This window comes from Botryllus schlosseri, chromosome 4, assembly GCF_051294905.1.
Source record: "Botryllus schlosseri isolate E-star chromosome 4, Bs_hap1, whole genome shotgun sequence".
In the NCBI taxonomy this organism is placed as follows: Eukaryota; Metazoa; Chordata; class Ascidiacea; order Stolidobranchia; family Styelidae; genus Botryllus; species Botryllus schlosseri.
In genome coordinates, this window is record NC_137239.1 from 2875197 (window position 1) to 2898479 (window position 23283).

The 23283-nt window shown below is 39.9% G+C and overlaps 1 protein-coding gene and 1 long non-coding RNA gene across 2 annotated transcripts in view; both read left to right on the top strand.

Moving 5' to 3' along the window:
* The first annotated feature begins 262 nt into the window (after nt 1-262).
* Nucleotides 263-23283, top strand: part of LOC145437887 (adhesion G-protein coupled receptor G7-like) — a 29385-nt gene continuing 6364 nt past the window's right edge. Inside the window, exons 1-14 of the mRNA XM_080315270.1 lie at nt 263-525; nt 1244-1342; nt 3109-3237; nt 3299-3403; nt 4059-4184; nt 4998-5156; nt 5221-5309; nt 12988-13152; nt 13240-13316; nt 13379-13479; nt 15900-16079; nt 20141-20325; nt 21970-22128; nt 22312-22433. Of these exons, the coding sequence (XP_080171396.1) occupies nt 3111-3237; nt 3299-3403; nt 4059-4184; nt 4998-5156; nt 5221-5309; nt 12988-13152; nt 13240-13316; nt 13379-13479; nt 15900-16079; nt 20141-20325; nt 21970-22128; nt 22312-22433 (1595 nt within the window). The 5' untranslated portion in view covers nt 263-525; nt 1244-1342; nt 3109-3110. The remainder of the gene's footprint in view (nt 526-1243; nt 1343-3108; nt 3238-3298; nt 3404-4058; nt 4185-4997; nt 5157-5220; nt 5310-12987; nt 13153-13239; nt 13317-13378; nt 13480-15899; nt 16080-20140; nt 20326-21969; nt 22129-22311; nt 22434-23283) is intronic.
* LOC145437921 (uncharacterized) lies at nt 16086-20092 on the top strand. Its single transcript, XR_013914786.1, has 2 exons — nt 16086-16409; nt 18933-20092. It is a non-coding gene; the product is annotated as an uncharacterized LOC145437921 (long non-coding RNA).

Below are 23283 nucleotides of genomic sequence, written 5' to 3' on the forward strand. Positions count from 1 at the left end.
CAATATCTTCGTAATACTTATCCTATCATTTTTTTATATTCAAACTCATATTCTGGTATGCAGAAACATCAACGTTCAGCGCAACGCCGCAGCCAACGACAGGTTAGTGTCGCCTTATGCATTTTCTATAAGGTATAGAGGAAGATATGGCCTCAAAATCTTGTGACCCTAATAGTAATGAAGTGGAGTAAATATTTGTCTTATCCTGGAATACAACATTTTAATTCCTATTTTTTTGGAATATTCGGTATTGTTGATCACAAGAATTTTGCGTTTCCCTAATTAGCGTCGGTAAATATTATCGCAAATCTGTTGCTCTCAAGACCCCCAAAATACATTTATTCGTGACGAGCCACATAGTAAAAAGCTTTGGTGTCATATTATGTAAGCGTTATATTGCGTGTACAGACTTTTCTGTCACTCACCCTCTTTTCCACTTGACAGCTCCAGCATGCGAGGAAGTCTGTGATTCTATATGCAGTGTTAATCGATCCTGCTCGTGTATAGATAGCATATGCACTGAAGGTATGTTGATTTAAAAAATTATGACATGCCCTAGTAACAGCGATTTGCACCTTTGAAAGAAATAAAATTCAGAGTAGGCTACATGTCGGCAGCTTCTGAGTCAAAATAAAGAGAATGGGACTGGTGTAATTTACCATTGTAGTCGACAAACACCATGCATACCATAAACAACAACAAACATACTCGAAACCAAAAAAGAATATTACTACGATCGCAATACTTTATGTAAATGTCTTGTTTATATAAAGGGTTGCCAATCTGTTTTGGTTCCGATCGATGAATAACGTTTTGAAGAACTTGTCACCAGTGATTAACTAGGAAGATAAGTCGCAATGCACACTATCCCATGACATTTGCATGTTTCCTCTAGGAATAATAATCATCAGCAACAAGTAAAGAATACTTTCGTTTTCCTATTCCCAATTGATTACACGCATAACATTGTTCACAATTTAACTATCATCTCGTCAAACGAACTAGTGGGGGGATTGAGTCCTTATAATATTTTCCACTTTTTCCGTTCCCATCGAAGACAAAAACGGTGGAGGATGGATTTTTTAAATTAAACATCTGACCAGTTTTGTATATCACCGTAAGAATTTCGACTACTTTCAAAATATAGATACAAAATATCCTTTCCTGCCTTCGTAATTTTTCATTTTCCGTCTCATATTTTATATATTATGTTTATCCAAACGCGTGTTCCTCATTTCAACAGTATGCCCGTCATGCGGACATAATTCCGAATGTTTGAACCTTCAATGTCGCTGTAAATTGGGATACCAAGCTACCGACGGCAATGAAACCAACTGCATCGGTAAGGAAAATTCAATGCGTATTGAAAGATCTATAATATCTCTATTGAGGTACAGCTGGAATAGGCACATAAGGCAGGATGGCTAATTATTTTTTCTCCGCGGGCCAAATGAGAAGCAGAAAATATGGTGGCGGGCGGGACGTTACTGAATAAGATCAAACACTGTGACATTGGTGAACGAGCTGAGGTGAATGCCAAATTGAGAGACCGTATTTGGTCACTTCGACTTGTACATATTTGTTGACTGGGTGGCGTTGTGACTTGTGTATTGCGTGATTCACAATCTGTTTGTTGAGCGTAAAAAAACCAACAGAACTCCGGACATGATCATGGGATCACTTTCATGGTTAGGTCTACGTCTGATTCCAATTGAAAGGACGATTTCTAGTCTCTTAGCAGGCTAATAATCCCGAGTCAATCAGTTTCCTAAATCGATCTTAGAGGCTGATTCAATGTGTCAAATCCCGCAAGAAGCATATCAACGCACTTACTGCTTACATCCCACAGAGGCCCTTTAGAACAGATTATCTCAATGAGATAGGTAAATCAGTGTGAGGCCAAGGGTTAGTTCGGATATCAATAATTTTCAGTATCCGGATAACGGATATATCCGTATATTTGGAATTTAGCTAACTGGTTAACCGGATAGTGAATCCTAAGTGAGATAATCGATTTCATGACGTCTGCATGAAAAATGGATCGCAAAATCATTACACAGTGTAATTGCAGCTCCCTCCTTACAAAGCACACCGCATCAACAGTGGGATCCTGTAGCTGGGACCGGAGTTTTGTAACAAAGAGTCCACACGTATTAAATGCTATTTCTGCTTCCACAAAATGGGCTGAATTATAGTAGGCTAAGCAAGGCTGAATATAGTAACAGCGCTTCCTTTTTGCCCATTCTTCTGTTTAGTTGTCCAGTACTGGAAGGACGAATAGCTGATACCGGAATGGAGGCCGACATGATAGCTCGTTCTAATTCCTTCACGAGAAATTCACATGATCAGGCCCGTAGCCAGCCGAAAAATAAGTGTGGGTCTTTTAAATAAAACGAGGTGGTTTCGATTTTTTTCGAATTTAGTATTAGCGTAAATCAATTACGCTTGCACGCACGATGAACATGTTTCCAGAATGCAAACATTATATGTCATTCAGGTTCGCAATGTCACTCATTAATCACAATCGCTGATCATAATAATCTCAGCGGCATATTGTCTCCAAGCCACCAAGAGATAGGGAGCCAACGCATGCCAGGCCCGAGACTATGGTTACGAAGCGATGATATCGTTCGTACCATGCCTATTGCAGATGCGATTGCGCAGGCCAGCGATAATATCGTGAGCACCAAGTCAATGCAGTTGCGATTATGTAGGCCAGTGATGATATAATGTCCACAGAGCCTATTGTAGATGTGATTCTGCCAGCGGAACTATGGGCTTGTTGAAGACTCGAAAACCAGGCCTACAACGATAGCCGAGTTCGCGGCTATCAATGACCTAATTTGGCGATATTCTCAGCGGGAGATTGCGTCGCGTTACACAGTGGATTGACGTATCCCGCTAATTGGCGACACGCTTCTCGCTAATTGACGGCGCGAAACATTGATAATACGACTTATTGAAGCTTCCTAAAAGTTTAAAACACATTAATAACGATAACATTTTAATTGGCAGATTTATATCCTAATATCGGATAATAGAAAAACCTACGGTTATCCGTTATCCGGATAATCCAACCCTAGTTAGGCCTACTTGTCATGCCTTCAGATATGAATGAATGTTCGGATGATTCAACATGCGAAACTGTTGGACAAATTTGTCACAATTCCCCGGGATCTTATCAATGCATATGTATGGATGGTTTCATACCTTCTGAAGATGGAAAGAGCTGCATAAGTTTGCTATGATTGCTGTATGATAACAAGTTCGATTATTTTTAATTTAATATTCAATTTAGAGAGTTTTTGTTTTTGTGGTGAAAATGCTGGTTTATACGATAACTCAACAAGGGATTGTTCCTGTTTTCCTGGATTTTCTGGTGATCCCACGACGGAATGCATCGGTAAGACTGGTTTCCTTTAGATTACTCTATCTACGTTCCATGATCACCTTATCTTCATAGTAACATCCTGTATAGAACACGCTGCATTGTAAATGAAAATTCCTTTTAAATTTGAACTGAAAAATTATATTTTATAAATTTACTGAAAACGCTTCGAAAATGAAATATTTCCGGTTGTGGGTAGACCTTTTATGAAGTAGCGCCATGGAGAATGTTTCAGCTTGATACACGGTATTTAAGGATACATCGCACACAGCGTATGGTTTTTTTATGAACGGTCTAATCCAAACGCTCAGTGGGATCGGAACAACCTTCCTATATTCAAGGCTTGTTTAGTGCGATATTGGAGATTTCCACATTATACATACTTCTGTGTAAAGGTGATATGCTGTTGAGTCATGCAAGTGTTACTGCTGAGTTTTGCTACCAATGATACCGGAGTGCATGCCCGTTACTCTATGCAATAACTGTGGTAGACTTAATTCACCTTATGTAGCCTATATTAGGCTACTACAACCTTGTGTATTTTTGCAACGACAAATCTCTTAATACAGCGATAAAATTGATGATCTTTAGCTAACGAATAACATAGCAATTTTCATTCAATAAATCGGCATGCATAATTGGAAATTTGTTGTTCATTTCCTTCATGCAGATGTTGATGAATGCCATGAAATCATATTTCCTTGCTCGGATGCTGAAATATGTGTGAATACGATCGGTTCGTATTACTGCGAATGTATTCCTGGTTACATCACGTCTACAGATGGGTGCATTCCAAGTTAGTAGCATATGTACGAATGTATTCGAATCAGACATATAGTTAATGTAACGTAATATATCAGGCATCGGTATGAATGTTTCGAACTTTCGACACAAGTAATATCGTCGACAAAAATTATACTGGAATTACAGTCGTATATTCGAGAAAGATTTGGTTCGGTTTATAATTGCCAAATTTACTGGACAAACTAATCCATCACATGAACCCAAGGCAGTCACACGTAGCCAAAGCAAAACGATGTAAGTATCAACAAAATCTATATAGAGATAAAGGGTGAATCATTCATCTGTACAGCAAACCTTGTGGAATTTCTTTAATTAATTAATTAATTAATATAAAAGCTGTTTATTACACATTCTTGTTTTCGGATCCAGTTTTTGCTGGTTATAAGACATAGTGATTGCCATATTGTGTGATTTTAGATAACATTTGGTTCAATAGCGCCAGTTTTGAGCTCCTTATTGGGCCACAGTGACATATCCTGACATGAATATGTGACGAACCTGCATCATCAATTCAATCCAAAATTATCCAATATTGCACAAATGATGCCTAAGTAATTCAAGAATCTCATTAAACTACTTAAACTTAAAAAAATACCGCGGTTTTCACCACAGGTATTTCGCTTCACATTGATTGATCTGCCTGTATAAATAGTATTAATTACTGTGACTATTCCTATAGCACAGAACTATAGTATAGCAATGCCCACATTGCCCCATCGCCACCACTGCTAAAAATGTTTGTTTGTTTATATCATATTACCGAACAATAAAATAAACGAAGTGATTCAATGTTTTTTTTTTACAGTTTTATGCCCACCAGTTGACATTCCATGCAATCAGCTAGATTCTCTTATCAGTCTTTGTACAAGCACTATGCACGGTGTCAGGAGCGTCACTTTTCGCGCAACCCTTGCTGGATATTCAGTCACATCGGAAACCACATGCAGCGCCAATACGACAAACGGTAGGGTCATCAGTCATGATATCCTCGTGATAATATGTCATAAGATAGAGAGATTACATTTCAGCTTATATACCGCTTGGATCGCGGAAGTGCCTATTGGAAGGAACTTGGGATACTGTGACCTGGTTAGGATCATGTGGCGTAGGGCTCAAGGTAATGGTATCAACTAATACATAATATATTGCTCAATAGTTTACCATTAATAATTTTATCGATACTGACAAAGACCCTGTAATTACAAGAGTCCGTGTATAACACGTACATGTCTGCTCTGCTATAAAATAATACACTGAGAGGAGAATAATATATCTTTGCATTTCCAGGAGACAAAAACTATTAAATATCTGTAGAAGTGAGTAAGACCAAATTCTTTAACAAAAAGGAATTAAAATATAATAAGTATGCTAAACCATTTCAGTGTTTTGGCTCATCTCTATTTAGCATGGTTTTGTGATTATATACTTGTTCGGTCTCACTGAGTATATCTAGTAGGGATGGTGCGAACCTCTGAAAGGTTCAGGTTCGTGTGCCCGCGAATCTTTTTGAAAGGTTCTGTGTGACCACGAACCTGAACCTCATGGCGTCACGTGACGCCATATTGCTGATTCTAGGCCTACATTTTAGTGAGGTGGTGGCGTAAGGCTTATATTATTGATCACATAACGTCACTAGAGATGGTGTGAACCTGTGAATGGTTCAGGTTCGTGTGAACGCAAACCTTTTTGAAAGGTTTTGTGTGAACGCGAACGTGAACATCGTGACTTCACAAGATGTCAGATTGCTGATTCCAACCCTACATTTCAGTGAAGTGATATACATTGTTGTAGGCTACAGTTGATACACAATACCTATAGCGACGACTCGGCCACATAATGCTACAATGTGGAAGTACATACTGAGTTTTTAAACGTCGCCGAATGTATAAACTGGAGCAACCAAATGATATCCATGCCATTAAATCAACATCTTCCGTCGCTTTTCCAACAATTTCGACGAGAACTTGCAAGGGAATATAATCTTACGCCTTAACGGTCTAGGCCAGATCGGTGAAACCGGCGTCTGAGTGTTGCTACGTTGATATTGAGCAGAGTGTAAAGCGGGTTTTACCTAGGGTTACCATATTTTGGAAATCTGAAAAGAGGACACTTTGTCAGAATTTTCAGACTTGCAAAACCAGAGAAAAATTCTCCAACAATGATAAGTTTTTCCCAATTTGTGGTCGGTTGACTAGGAAAAAAAAAAAGGTCAACTTTCCAGTCAGCTCCCGAAATACCCGCCGGAGCGTCACTTCGGTCCTGATTTACGGCATCTCAGTCGAATTTTGCTATAAATATGACCAAAATTCTAAAAAAAGAGGACAAAAGGGCGTCCTCCGAGGACACTTTCTAAAAAGTCAAAAAATAAGACCCATTAACAACTTATACAGCAGTAGCGAACACCTAAATCGCACGGATTTTTTTTATGATATAATGAACATATTTAAATCAAGCTGGACCCCACACCCACATGCTAGATTTTTAACGACAGACAACGATATCGATTTCATTGATTGGTTGAATAAGCATCATTCGCTGACTAGAATACCTACATGTAGCGTACTTCGCTCTTGATGTTGTGTGATTTCGGTTCAAGCTCACAGCAGAGAGTCACTATATATTCTCAAACAGAAATCTGGATATTTCGAGCAAACTTTTGTAAGAAAGCAGGTATAATTTTTGAGATTGTCAAGGTGCATGCTCGTTGAGTGTTATTTTTTATGCTGCCAGCGCCATGCGTAGAGTCGCTCGCAGTTAAAATATTATACAATTAATTTCAACCAAAGATGTTATATTGAGGTGAAATTTGTAATATATGAAATAGGTTCACAGTGCAGAACCTGTCAAGGTTCGTTTGTGAACGTGAACCTCTAAATTTCCGAGGTTCACACATAGAATGCGAACGTGAACCTCATGCTTACACCATCCCTATTATCTAGCTTACAACAGTGGCTCCCAGATATTTTCAGCATATGGCACATTAAAAAAATTATGAAGCTATTGTAGCTCTCGAAAGCTTTGAATTAAATCTTCATTATATGTCTCTGTGTAACTTTACTGGCAATATCAATTGCTCATATGTATCAGATGTCGGCAACCTTTGCTATACAAAGGGACGATCGAAACAATTTCACATCATATAAAAGCACCCGATAGCCGCTTCACTATGTCTGTTTCATTCCTAAAATGACAGTCGCCTCAAACTAACATTTTACTTATGTCGAAGTATAAATGGAATACCTAACTAAGGCGGTGGTGATCCTTACCTTCTCTTACTGATATGGCAACCGTGGAACCGGTGGCAGCTCGAATATAATAAAAAACCTTGAAACTTCCGCGATATCTGCGTACAGCAAGGGTTCCCATACTTTTCAGCGTCGTAGCCACGAATTCCGATTTGAAAATTATGCACGACCCCATCTCTCAATTTGAGTGCTGGTTACTAAAATATGGTCAGCACCTTCGGCAAACCTGCTCAGTGCTCACGACCTATCTGTGGAGGTGCCGACTACTTTCGCATAAATAGCAATTATAGAGTCTTCAACCCCGTCCTTAGATTAGGAAACTCAATCAAAGCTGTAGCAACGTATATAGGTATTTTGGAACGATTTCTATCTATATCCAATCGAAGTCGAGTAGTGCTACGTGAAATACTGCGTCACAAAATACAAATAATGATCAAAAAGTGATTTGGCCGCGGTAAGCGTGTGTCAAGGTATTATGCTGCTAACACATAACACTATCGGTATTTTGTAGTTTGCTTGGAAGACGCATTACCGTCTTATTGATTCTTGTTATGCTCTCGACATGATGATGGCCAGACACCAACCTTAAGTTAGAGTAGGTGTCGCTTTAAAATGACGCTTCGGCTGATCTCATACCTTGTTTACCGGGTTCGCAATCCTCCTATTTTGCAAAATGAACCAAACTATTCGGAAACGAGCTGCCGATAGCATATGGGTAATTAGGATTCCGGTGATAGTCATTGGAAAACAACATCATTGGGGTCGTGACCCATAGTTTGGGAACCTGCGGCTTACATTAGGTATAATATTGTGACGCTGACGTAGGACGGACACCTTATCGTGGATCAATGAAAAATATAGTTTATTCCTCGTCTGTGTGCTAACGTGTCGCACATTTATTGAGATCTATATTGCGGTTGTAAGCAACCGTTAGGCTGATACAATTCGTCTCCAGCAGCGCGTGGTAAAACTATCAAATTCAGGAAATTTGTGCTGGTAATTATCTTTATACTGCAAGCAATTCAACATATCGTTGGGAATTTGGGGAATGTCTTTCGGCCTATGAACCCGCTGGAGATCGTGTATGCTGGTGCTGGTGCTGGTGCTGGTGCTGTTCTCTTTTATGAGGATGTGTCCTCCATTCTCAAGAAAGGTGGATAATCCCACTAGCAATGCTCCCTCTAATCTGCCCGCACTGCTTGTACGGTATTTGCGCAAATAAAATCCGTCAGCATGCACGGCTGTCTAACGGACCGCACAGTAAGTTGGTGTGTTTGCGTAGACTCGTAAAAAATTAGAGAGGACATTGGCCCACGAGGACGCTCATAAATACACGGTTGTAATTTTTTTGGGATTATCAGTCAGTTTCCTATACTTCTAGGATTTTAGGCGAGACGTTATATTTATTTACAAAAAATTACTATAAACATGAAACATATTGGATTATCTTGTGTCGTTAAGAGGTTGCTGAGGCGCAAGAATGTCTTAAACTAAACGAGGACGTTCTTGAGAAAAATATGGCTAACGAGAAACATTAATTCGTGAAAGTTATTCATTCGAAATACATTGAGTTTGCTTCAAGGCCAGGAAGAGCCGAAAGATACGACAGAGATACGCGGGTTGCCGACCCTGATATATCTGATGTAATTTTAAAACATCGAGCGCATTGTGTGGGAGAATGGATAGTTACAAAAAGCAGATTTATAATTCACCAGGTTGCCAGTCACAATTCATTCTTACCTAAATAGATTTAAATGGAGCATGTCAACTAGCTTTCAAATCACCACCGAGTCAAGACCAAGTCCGAGTAAGAGAGCAATTGAACGAGTCCTAGTTCAGGTCATAGTGTTCAATGTTCGTTACTGAGTTTGAGACAGTTTAAACTCATATTTGTCTCATTTGTTCATTCGAATAGATATAACACAGTTTGTCGGCCTATTTACAAGTATCGGTCCTGGTACGCGAAACGCGACACTTTGATTAAGTCATATAGAACAGTGATTCTCAACCGCCAGTCCACGAAGACCTTTCTGCCAATCCGCCAGTTATTTTAAAATTTTATGCTATAATTTCAAGATGCAAAATGTTGAATGCTTGTCAATTGATTAAATAAATAAAACAATAAATTTAAACAAATTCCTATCTTCGTGAGGTAACATTTGACCTGCTAGTAGGCAAATGCGTCCCGCGGCGCGATTCTGACCGGACTGCGAAAATAGTCTGGAATTTATAACATAAAACCTACTTTTGAATACTAATGTGTAAACTCAGACCAAACGCTGCATACACTGAACCGGAAATGGGTTTAGTCTTAAGCCTGCTTGTTCATCTTTGTACAGCTATAAACTGTACTAGTACACGTACAGTGATTTTGCAACAAACGTATAGGTCGTATAATCAGGATTCAAATTACACCAAATATATAGCAAAGAATACCGTATACCAATTAAAGTCAAAAGTAATGGTTTCCATATAGTTCAACACCCGGTCGGTGATTTAGATTTTCACGCCATGCGTTTCCAATCCATTGTCCGTAAAACAAGTAAATCAGTGCACATGAGCAGTGGACACCAAAAATCGATGAACAGGCATGATGAGAAATAGAGGTGGAGGCTGTAGGCAGACATTTAAAGAAGATATGAAGCACTAAATATTTGATTACTTGAGTGAGAGGGAAACCCGTCATTTTTATTGTGGTGAGCAGGTCGCCGTGTTTAGAAATATATTTTGAATCGACATTATGAGATCACGCATGTGAATATACTAACACTCGTCGACTGGCTGAGACCGAGAGAGCGCCGCGGATTTCAGAGCATTTGCAAGCGAAACTCTCGAAACAACCAAGCTAAATGCCACGCTACACAACTCGGGACTAAGATCACTTTTGTTATATCTCGAATACATTTCGAAGTCTCCATAGAAAAAGAGCTGGGAGAAATGTAATTTAGGTGAATTAGGAGTGTTCCATGCTTCGCATTGTTTTGAATATTGTCACTGAATGAATCAATATCTTTTTTTGTAAAATTCTAACTTTCTCATAGCCTAAATTTAACACATCCACTTAGCTAGCAGCTTGTATTAACATTGTAATTTACTGTTTTCTATTTAAAATTAAAATACGCCACGGAAAATAGCTTGAAATTATGGCGTGGCACGTGAACTGCCTGATTTCTGCTTCGCATTCGGCACGCCTAGACCAATAATTGTCCACTCCTGATATAACTTGAAGTTCAAGCCGTCTCCGGTGACGACATGCGAGTGCAAATACGTGCTGATCTCCATTCCGCAGAGTTTGCACGATCATTCCTTTTCGATTCCTTCATTTTGTGGATGACCTTGTATCGCTGTCGCCAGAAGTTTCCATGCGGCGTATTGCATTCATAGTACGTCTGTGGGCAATGGGAAATGAGCAACGTAGCATATCAAGATAATTGGTCCGACTCCGAAACCCCTCTTTTCTAGATGTTGTCGAAGATAAAAATATTATTCGAGTTATAGTGCCGTATAGACAGCTAATCCACGGCGTTCGGCGCGAAAGACTGTTTGTTTGTTTTGTGGTATTCATGATGTTTGTCGACTACTATGGTCATTTACACCAGGCCGATATTCTTTATATTTATTTCCAAACAGCCGACTTGTAGCACGGTCCACTTCTAGGCTTTTTGTAAGACACCGTTTACGCCAGGGCTTCTCAACCTGGGGGGCGCGGGAGGCTCTCAGGGGAGCGCGAGAAATGTTTGTCAATTTTGTCAATGTCTGTATAAATTGTGACTAAACATGTGTTTCTCAACCATTCTGAAGAGACGAATATTGTAGATTAAACTTAATTCGTATAGAAAGCTTGCCAAGCTCAAACTCCAGCAGTCGCGCTCAGCGGAGTATAGGCTGACTTCAACTTCATTTGAGCAAATTTTTGATATTCTTTGAAGACTTAGAGAAATTCCTACGTGCAAGTCGTTCATTACTTTATAGCTTTGACAGTAGCCTAAATATCTGTTCGCTAGGTAGCTGTTGTTGATAGCTGGCGAACTGCACTGCCTAATACAGACTTCGCGGTTTCGCCCTCAATTTGGCTATAAATCAACACAATTAAGTTCATTTCCAAAACTGATCAAATTTAGCATGGCAGGACAGAACGACGCCGTGCTCTCTGTAGTCACTACCAGCTTCAGGATTAGTCTCAGTGCAACCTAACTTGAATTTAATTGATGTCCTTTTCAATGTTTTTTTTGTTATTTTCAAGCAAGTTTGGGGAAGTTTTTCAGCGATGTAAAAGACTAAACAACTGGAATGCGGATTAAAAAATTGGCGTAAGATATACCTTATGTATACTATCAGTTCAGGGGTGGGCAGCCGGTACGGTCGAATGCGGCCGTAGATGTGAATTTGTGCGGCCGTCGACGCCTAATTCAATTAGTATGTGTTGGCAGCCGTAGACATGCAAATTGCAATTACGAATTCACTCCTGAATTTTCGAGAGATTTTATTTAATCTTGGAATTTTATTCGCGCTCCGCGCAATTCAACAAGACTTCATTTTTCAATTTTAATGCAGTAGCGCTCTTCTTAATTGGAGCAGGAATGGGAATCCTCAAGAAGTAACACTTCATTTGCGGCTCTGAAAAATTTTCGCGCTCAGCGCGGCAACATGCACTCCCGGCAACTATTCATAACATTGCCACTCGCGATTTCGGTGCGTAAAATTGGCTGTTGTGAAAAGCAGAATAGTCCGGAGTTCATCTGGAATGGATATGGACAGTTTACCATAGGTATTTTGCGTCCAGATCGTTCATTGCAGCTATGCCCTGGAATGCGGCCTTAGGTTACATAAGTAATCGAAATGCGGCCATGATTAGTAAGAAGGTTGTCCGCCTCTGTATTAGATAGATGTGCTCTTTTTGACATGGCGATAAATGTAAGGGGGGGTCAGGGATCGCGATTTTTTTGACCATCGACAAGGGGGGGGGGGCGTGTCAAAAAAGGTTGAGAACCGCTAGTTTACGCGGATGAGATAGCGAGGAGAAGCCTGGATAAATGTCCAACACTTAGGTAGACGACCTTCACTACGCTATCCCGCCACCTGCGAATGATTGTAATCGACTCTCTCCGCTAACACGTTTTATTTTTGAAATGTTACCTGTCCACGAGGTGAAAAAGGTTGAGAACCACTGATATAGAATGACTTGAGAATCTCTTGTCGTGATCGAAGAATGCACAATGACTACAGTACAAGTCGAGGCAACACACAACTTGAATCGAGTCGAGAAGCGTCATTCTCGATTTATAAGTTAATAGATTGTGTCGAGTGGAGTCAAGGAAAAAGTACGACTGGATTCGAGTCATGAGTGGCGATGTTACAACCCTGATAAAATGTACCATTCAGCTAAATTATTGTTTTTGTGTAATTGAGTATGGATTATTTATCCAGGAAAACCAGTATCGAAAAACGTTCTCTCAATTTTAATCATGAAAACTGAACGTATTTCATTGCCTCATTATGAATATATCGCGAATATCGTTTGATCTTGAGCTTCTGTATTGATATATTAAGGAGGTGGCAAGTCAAGCCATCGAGACTGAAGAGCAGAGGGAACAAGTGTCCGCTAGCTTGCAACTTCTGACCTCAAATTTCTTTCATCTCACCGTCGACGACGTGTTTACAGCATCAGAGGCGATAGCAAATGTTACCAACTACACATCGTCCATATCGGTCAGAGTGAGTAGTTCCATATAGCAAAATGGTTTACATATATTTGGCTGTACATTTCTTATTGGTAATGCCTATTTATTTATTTATATACAGACAGCTTCTTCAGTCATATCCACAATCAGCAATTTGTTACAATCACCTGCTCAGACCGATAGCAACCAAACGTCAAGGTGATTTGTCGGAACATTATGCTCAACAGCATTTAGTGTTTGCCTACTGTTTCGTCCCCCAGGTTTCTAGCTCAGTTGGATACGGTGGCTTCCCTAGTTGATTTATCTACTGCTGAACCAATCAAAGCTGTTAGCAATGATGTTGCAGTGATAGTAACATCAGGTAAGTTGAGTGTATTGCTAACTGTAATTGTTGTGTGTGATCACCTATACGGCAATGTCTACCAGAAAGAGTTTGTGGAATGTTGATAACGACACAAAAATGGATTATTCCATATCCTTACATATTACCTTTACAGATGACATACTAAGCCTCCATTAGTTGTTCAATGTTTGGGTTTTGATATTTCAAACATCACATGATGAAAGAATATTTAGGAAATTTAGTAAATGTCGCGACAAATTTTTGGACAATATAGCTTATTCCCATGACCAATGTTTCCTCTAATTTTTCACGAGTGTGCGCGCACTCACCAAGTCACTCGCGCGGTCTCTTGGACAACAGTGCATAACGACTATAAAAAGGTCTCCGCTTCGGCTTTTTTGTGTGCGGCACAGATTTATCTGTGCGGGACGACTTTGCCAGCAGTGCGCGTTAGCGTTAGAGCAGAGGTCTCATACACGAGGACAGCGACAACATTCTGTGCGGTCCGGCGCGTCATTTTGGAATTTCAAGTATTCGACACTATATTCAAGTGCCACATATCTTTTTTAGATCTAAGAAGGTAAAGTTCACCCTGAAACTACTATAAAAATCACTGAAATCCCAACCAGCTAGACTATCACATCACTTTTAAAAGCTACCATGAGGTAGAAGATCAGCTGTTACCAGAAGTGGTCAAAGTAGTCGCAGTCGCTACTCAAGAAGAAGTAGGAGTAACGCCGGAATTTCTACTCAAGTAGAAGTACGATTGGTGGTTCACAAGTAAGTAAGTAAGTAGGTAAGTAGGTATTCTACGCTTATTTTGCCAACAAAACTGAAAACTGTCAAGTAGAAGTAGAGGTAGTCTAAATTCATAACTACTTTAAAAGTAGTTTGAGTAGGGAAAATCTACTTCAAGTATTCCAAAATGTAGCAGTACTTCGTTATTGACAACCTCTGGCTATTACATTTCTAGTTCATGATGATAAAACATGACCCGTTGATGGGTCGTGACTGAAAATTGTGATTCGGTTTGGTGCGACCTTTCGGTAAATTACTCAATTTCGGATTGACTCGCAATTAAATAGAAGTGACTCGAGGTGCGTCGGGTCAAACGTTAAAATCAGAGTAGGACTTGTGACTCAGAATGGTGACTGGGTAATCCTACGGACGCAACAATCTATGAAACTGTCATGGGGAATAGTAATATATCAAAAGGTCGTAGCTTGCGCTGTGTAGGGTATATAGTTATCTAATCAGGTCAGTATGGCAATCATCAGCATTATGGGACCCCCATGACGTAAAGTTGGTTACATGCTGGGTGTTGGTTGTTCGCTTTATCCATGTTATTATCGGTGATGCGTAAGGTAGTATTACGCTCCACAGCTGTAACACCAATGAATTCATTGGAGATTGGACATTTCTATTCCAGGGTTTCTTAATCAGGGTCCGCAGACGCCTTTCGGGGTACGATTCACCCCATCAGGGGGTACGAGATGCATTGTGGAATTAGGCCTATATGCTGTGGAATATTTTCTTGGCCAATTTATTCATCTGAAAAATGGTCTTCGCGCCACGCGCGATTTTATGTGAATGGGGTTTCTAATTTTAATATAGGTAGGTACCATCAGAAATTATGTCGAAAATGACCAGGGCATACCAGAAATGTTATTGGAAGAACGAGAGGTACGATCGCTAAGGTTACGAAACAATGCCATTACTATTGTTCAATAATGATTATATTTGAGTAGCTATTGATATGTTCCAATAATAATCGAAGGCAAAATCCGCCGCTGATTTAATTTGACTTTAGCAATGATAATAACAAGAGCTTACTTATCACGACTATATCAAAACCCCGATAAAGCTACACCGCTCAGCTGCTCTGATATCAGAACAATCTTCAATAGATCTGAAAATATTCTACAGAAAATTGTTGAACGTCAAAGGTCCACTAGCTGCAATATTATGATCAGACTGTTTGACGATGTCATGATGCATCTTCTCGCATGATGTCTATAACTCATTATTTTAACAAATTATGCCCGGCGCAAACACAATTTTATTCAAATATTTGAAAATGTGGTTTCTTCCGTGTCAAGCGTGAATAGTACAATAGTAAATTAAATTTTCACGATGTTTGTGGAATGCCTGTCTGCAAGCCTACGTAAGATAAGGCCTGCTTGGAAATTATACATTGAATACCCCAATTATTGATGCTGCGGCCCGTGGCGTCATAAAAGAACTAGGAAATTGGCCTGCGGGCACATCTGAGTTTGAGACCTCTGGCTTAGAGGGAATATTGTTCATGACACATCCGCGGAATGGATTAATCGTTTTCCTTTTCCGTTATATCGTAAAGTAATATTGCTCTGTTTATACGTAGACTGCATTGACTGATTTCAGGATGATCATGCGAACTATCATGAATTTCTGTGCAGGTGACGCGTCCGCCGGCGATATCGCATTGTTAATGTTTGTCAGACCTAACACCGCAGTGAATGGTTTCAGAAGTGACCAATTTACAATCAGCAACATGTTGTCTTTATCCGGAACTGTAGTCGATGGTCAACGGGTGCAGGCATCAATCACTATTTCTGGGGAAGCAATTGGCAATATCCGTGAGATTGCATTGGTTAATTTATACCTAAGGAACTTCACTAGGACATATAAACCGCTTTAAGATCGGAGTCATATAGGCGACCTTGGATTCTGGACGGATATTATATATCTCTCACGACTTACATATGTATGTTATGTGCTACTATGCTTCGTATCTAACTCTCTCAATTTTCACTCGGATCAATAAAGATGCCTGAGTTGATTCGACATCGTCAATGGCTCTATATGGTATACATTTGTTGTGTATAATTTGCTAAATATGCTTAAACACTGAATATTCTTACGATTAGACGGGCAAATACCAGTTCTACTTATTTAGTTTTCCGCCTGTAAGTACATTAGGCCCAGTGCTCTTCAACCGGGGTGGTCGTACACCCTAGGGTGTACCAGAATTTGCAAAGGGTGTACCACTCGGATGGGGTGTACAGGGGTGTACCAGATCCGAATTACAATGAGCCGATGGCTAGCTATCACAAAGGCAGGTTTATGGGTCAGGACAGGTTGACGCACAGGTTAATGAGCATGCAGCACCGTAACTGCCACACCCCAAACCCCCCAAATGGGGGGGTGAGCTCGAAGGGGGCCCCAAATTATTTCGTGAATTAACATAAATTATAGCGAATTTTTTTAAAATTTATTCAATTTTTTCCAAAATTTTTCGCGCTGAGCGCGATTTAAAGTTGCCAATTATGTTCATTATTTGGTACTCTTCCCCCAAGAAAAAACACGCAACATTTATAGAAATGGACATATCGGCGTTGGCCATTAACACATCACCACGCACCAAGATATATAATGATTTAGTACTTATTACATGCGACTCCAAGAAGTGTGCCAGAACGATCGGCAGCGCGAAAAGCTTGGCCGAAACGGACTGCCCTTACGCAGACCGAAAACTTCGTTATATATACCAAATAATAGGTTAAATTGTCCATAGGCGCCTAAATGACTAGCGCCATATGTTCCTGTCTTGGCAATCTGAACCTCAGAAGACAAATACCATCCAGCAAGAAAAAAATATATGCTAGTGAAGAAATACAAATTTGAAATCGTGTGCGTCTTTTAGTTTAGTACGTTAGAGCAATTTTATATTTTTGATATAGCAGACAGGAGGTCACGAAATAAAATCATGTAACGAAGTCATACCAACGGGTCCGCCCACCCGAAAATGTTTAATTATTATTTATGGGCCCTACAGTTTCCGGTAAATCTGATAACATGAGCAGAGAGGACAAGATATTGATAGCAATATATATGCAATGCAATCTTATTGGCCGATTGTATCATGAATTATCGAGCTGGCATACTAAACAGTGCAGCAAATTTCTCGGCAAAAGCGAACACTGTGATGAGGGGTCGGTTTATCACCCTATGAGAACCCAAAACCCAAGTTATTGTGGGGGGGGGGGGCTGACGAAGTGCTGTTTAGTTCCTTCCAACGGGTATACGCCCGAAGATGTCTAATTATTATTGGGATGTCCTACAATTTTAAAACAGACTTCGCTCAGCTCTACCGGTAAATCTGATTACGTGAGCAGAGAGAGGATCAAAATTGATAGCAATATATATGTAATTCCCGATTACATTCTTGAATTACTGAAATTATTCGCGCTTCGCGCGTCTAGGCGGGAAAAGCGTTCTCACATAACGTACACCCAGTGGAGATGTGAAATAGCGTCAAAAAGCGGATAGCCAAGGGGGGGTCTGGGGGGCGAAGCCCCCCATAAGTTAGGTTTATCACCCCATGGGGGCCCTAGGCCAACGATTTGGGGGGGGCTGACGAAGTGCTGTTACGGCCCTGTGAGCATGGTACGATGTTATCTCAAGTGTAATACTGTACACCGTTTGATTGTGATGTCATAAGCACAAATCTCCCGTAATCATTTAGCCGTCGGCAATAGACCAATGGCTCCGTTCGGTGTTGGAAAGTATGCAGTTAACAAACATGTGTTCAGCTAGTCATTTGTCTTTTAGTGATTTTTGAGGAAACCGCCGCGATAGCTCAGACTTCTTGAATCGGTACTTCATACCCGACGTTAATAAATACCGCAAGGAAAATAAAAAAGTGACGTAGCCAGCCAGGGTCGAAACAGCATCCATGATGAAATCGAAACCCTTTTGTTTTAAAATGCCGATGTTATGTCCAATATTTCGCCATACATTTGTAATTTAATATTTTGTTACTAGTGATGCAAATTAGCGACAATAGACTGTGTATAGCGACATAGGATCTGAGGTTACTGACATCTCATGCAGCCCATGTGCTTCTGTCGACTGTGTGTGGTGTGGGGCAGGCCTGATACGCAGTAGGCTGGTGCGCCTGCTATCATCGCTGATCTGAATTACCGCTTCTGCAGCAGTAGCTTTACCTATTCTTTCCCCAATACTGTTAGATTTAGGTTGATTATCGTTCGTAATGTCATGCTGTTTTGGGGCTGACACGAAATAAATTCCAATTTGCGTGACAGGCGGCCTAACTGGCGGCGAATAGACTCTGTGACCAAATACTATTTTCTTCAAATCCAAATTTTTGACGGCAATAACTCCGCTTCTACTGGTTGGAATTGAACCAAATTTGAAGAACATCGTTTTTATAGACAACATAATACTTTCATCGGGTGAACAGAAAAATTTCAAATTTTTCGTTATTTATTTTTCCCGTAGCAATGCGGCTACTGGTTGGAATCGAACCAAATTTGGTGTGTAGGCTTAAATCAGGTAACCTAACAATTTTATCAAGTAGCCAGTACGATTTGAGAAAAAAAAGTTATTTTTGAAGACCCCTAATGAACAGGGGTGTACGAGTTTTGAGCAAACGTTAAAAGGGTGTACCACTCCGAAAAAGGTTGAAGAGCACTGCATTAAGCTACGTCCCCGTAATTACAATAACTCGTCAGCCAGTTTATCCTACAGTTATTTTCGTTCGCGCGCGAAATTGGACAGTGTGGACAGTGTGTTTTTCTATGTATCTTCAAATTGACAATCAGTCACTTCTTTCTCCAAAGGCTGTAAGAACGTTGATTATGAATTGCAATCCAGCACGATTATAATCACCAAACAATCGCCGTGATGGAGACTATATTGGGAATTCCTTTTAACGTAAACGACGAATTACTATTTGAATACGCGCTTTCTCGTTTGTAATCATCTATTAGGTGCAGGCCTACTCTCGTCTGCCTGATACACTGGTATTCTCGATTAGTCGTACCTTGTGAGCGTCGAACTTGAGCACATTACTCACACGACCCGTTGTACGACGAATTACGTTCTCATTCGTTCGGCCATATTTAACATACAAAGAAACATTGAAATAAAAAAGGGTCGCAAACTGAAAATGTTGTGAAAGACTGTGCTAAAAGAGGCGAAAGCGACACTTCTTTATCGTCACAGTGAAGTTCGGAATTGTTAGTTATAAATCTTCGTGTGATTTATTATCCCTTTGTCATATTTTTTCTCGTATCCATGGTAAACAAGCGCTTCAAAACATCGAGTTGAAAACTAAAGGAGGAATTCAATATAGAGAGGCATTCAACATAACGGATCATAGTTACACTGAAAAAAGTACGTCACCCTTAAAAGAAGGCTGCAAAAATCACCGTAAAAGGGGGACGCTATTACACCCTCTTAAGGACAGGAATCTGAAACTTGGAATGTGGATTTAGAAATTTTAAATCGCCTCACCTGTGATAGCTACAGCCGTATGGCTGGGTAGCACATCCACGTTTAACGGTGCATTTTTACGTTGGAAATGGTGTTGAAATGCGTTTCCACCGTCTAAAGTAGTTGACAATAAGCGGAAACATCATTTACACCCCAGTTGAACACAAAAGTATACATTGTTTTACAGTGTAGTCTTGAAGTTAGGTCAGATCGTCGTATGAAAGGAACTGGTGGGACGCTAGCTTCGTCTCTTATTTGCTAGCATGAATCTGACAATAAAAAATGAGTAATTGTCTTGCATACATGTATATTTAGTCCATATTCGTTATCTATATTAACAACTCGACAATCATACATCTCACCATTCATTTCGTCTTTCAGTGCAGTCATACTTTTTCAGCTTCCAAAGTTTCAGTGAACGCAATCGGAAACAGAAAAAATCAATTGCCAGCAAATAGCAACATACGTTCGTCTCCAAATGCAGAACAAATGGAAACGGTCACCTTAACATCGCTTGTGCTTTCCGCCACAGTTAATAATAGAACTGTATCGAATCTTCCCCCTGAATCACGTGTACGATACTCAGTAAGTTTAATTGCGGAATGTCCAACATTTATGGTATTTTTACATTTATACACGGGCCATAGTGTGTATGGACAACGATACTGCATAAAGTGCCGTCCAAATCAAAGCAAAATGTTGATTTTAAGCAAGGAGTCATATACTGCATAGTTAGGTCTTTGAATGTGGTACACATCGTCCTTGGTAACCTCATCACCCCTGTTGTGATCCTCGTAAGCAGTGTCTTAAAACAAAACCTAGAAGTGGGCCGTGCTACAAGGTGGTCAATACGGAATCATAATATAGATGATCCGCCTGGCGTGAAATCACCAATGTAGTCGAAACACCATGAATACAATAAATAACTACAACAACAACAACCCCTTTGTGGCTTATGGTCAGCAATCATGGTTGTGAATCAATTCCATTATGTCTACTTGAACTGTTCCCAAAACGCTTTGACGTCATCCCAGCCTGATCTCAAACACTGTACGGCCCACTCACACTATCGTTACTACTACTATTACAGCAATTCATTGCCAAATTATGGTGAACGGGGTACTGCTCTCGAATTATTTCGTAATTATCTCACTGACCGACAACAGGATACAGTCATCGATCAAGAGAAATCTAACTATTGTGCTGTCTCCTGTGGTATACCGCAGTGGTCATGCAGTTTTGGGGCCAACTTTGTTTCTATGGTATATTATTGATATAACTGCCTGTTCACAATTCGCCACTACCCTTTTTACAGACGATTCGCACTTGCTGCTCTCCTCATCCAATAGTTAAAACCTATTGATGTCAACTCCCAACCAAGTTGAACTTATCAGCAACAGGCTCACATTAAATATATTGTCCGCTAATGCTAGCAAAAGCCAAGTACTACCAATCGACAAAAAACGATGAGAACAGAATTCTTTAATACTAATCGAAAATTGATTGTGACTGTCATGCAATGTGCGTCTGCAAATCAATGACATATCTAGGACTTTTTTTGACCACGACATCCGTTGGAATACCCATGTAAGCCATGTTTTCTCAAAGATCTCTCGTAATACTGGTGTCTTGTGGCGACTGAATAGAATTGCTCCTATGCTTCTGCTTAGAAGTCTTTATTTATCTATCGTTATCTGTCATTTGCAACACGGCATTATTATGTGGGGATCTGCAACCCAAACCATTTTGACACCCCTACAAGTATTGGAGAAGAAAGCCATTCGGGCCATTGCAGGGTTGACCATCAATATCTATTATTTCCTATCTCCATATCACAAGAAACTCCGCATTCTCAAAGTTGAAGACATACCTATTTTTGAATTAGCAAAGTTCCTGTTTAAGTTTAACAAACAACAAGTCTGAAATACTGCATGCATATACACAGCTATGGTACTCGATCTAAAAGCTCTCCTACCTTATTTATGTCAAATCACGAGAATGCTTTACCTGCCTTGAGACGTTCTGGAATTGATGTGCGAAATAAATTGCCCTTGCGACTTAAAATTATGAGTTTTACCATTACGAGCACGATCGTGGTTGTGATTGTACTTTTTCCACGAATTTTACGATAATCTTGGCTTATATTCTGAAATAATATGCGACAGCATGTTATCGGATGGAGTTCCATCATCCCTCGTAAATTAACAGATGCATTTTTTTCCATTATAGTTGCCAGCAACATATGACGGCGAGAAGCAGGATCCTTTGTGTGTGTTTTGGAATGAGTCAACGAACAGTTGGAGTGACGAAGGATGTAGACTGACAGAAGAAACTGTCAATTCCCTCACCTGCTCGTGTGATCATTTGACTAACTTTGCTGCATTGCTGGTAAGGTCGGAAAACCCGAATTATGCAAAGTATGTCATCACCATGTAGATTGGTGTTCGTAAACTTCTGCAGTCGTACCTAAATCTGTTTATTTAAATTGAAATTATGATCTACAATATTTGTCTCTTATGTGTCGTGGTAGATATATTTGGCTGGTGTGACCAATATACTTGTAACAAACAGAGACCAAAACCTGCGGAAGAGGATCCGCAAAAGCCAACGCCTCTGGACATCGTAACTATCGTGGGGTGCAGTCTGTCAACGTTCTCACTACTAATTCTTGTGATGTTGTTCTTGTGTGTTCGGTAATACCTTTTTTGTTATCGCATTTATTTTTGATCGCTCTAGTTTACTAGAAAATATGTAACACGTAGTCAACTTGTCCCTATATTCCGCAGAAGCTTTGTTTTGACACAACGCCCTCCTAGATAACGAAACAGGTATGAATCGTTTCTTGACCCCTATCCCCGATAACACGTGCATTATTTATTGTAAAGATGAACTGCGTTTCTGCTTTCGTAGGGTTGTCTGATTCATATGCATCACGATAGACTTCATAGAAATTTCAGACAGACTGAGAGGCCATCAATATAAAAGTCATGCAAAGCAGTTTGGTTACTTCATTGTGTTTCGCCAAGTACTCAGAACTTAATAATTCTAATTATACAGGCGTTTCAGCGTGAGGACTTGCAGTCAATAAACTTCGGACACTACTAATTATTTATTTTAATTGTTTACAATTTCAGATTGCCTTGTCGGATGGCAAACGACGTCAATATATATTCATTTATCTGATTTTAGTTTACTGAGAGCAAACACTTTGCACATATTTAAACAGACATCCATAGTGTATGACTACACGTTTACTATCAGTGGTCCTGTCAGTCCGTAGGTAGTGCACCATTTGAGAAGGTTGCTAACGCGTTTATGTCGCACTGTAATTAACATTAAAAACCACTGGCGTAGATGATGGTTATCTTGCTGCTTATGTGTTTACCTATACCAAACTCACTCAAAACCAAGGATTGGACGTGTGTTTTAACTCCATTAATTCGAATTCACAATAAAAAACACTTTATTCATGAATATAGAATGATGCAGTCACATTATATGGTTACATCCTCTTATGCAATTTTATTCTGTGTGTTTCTTGTG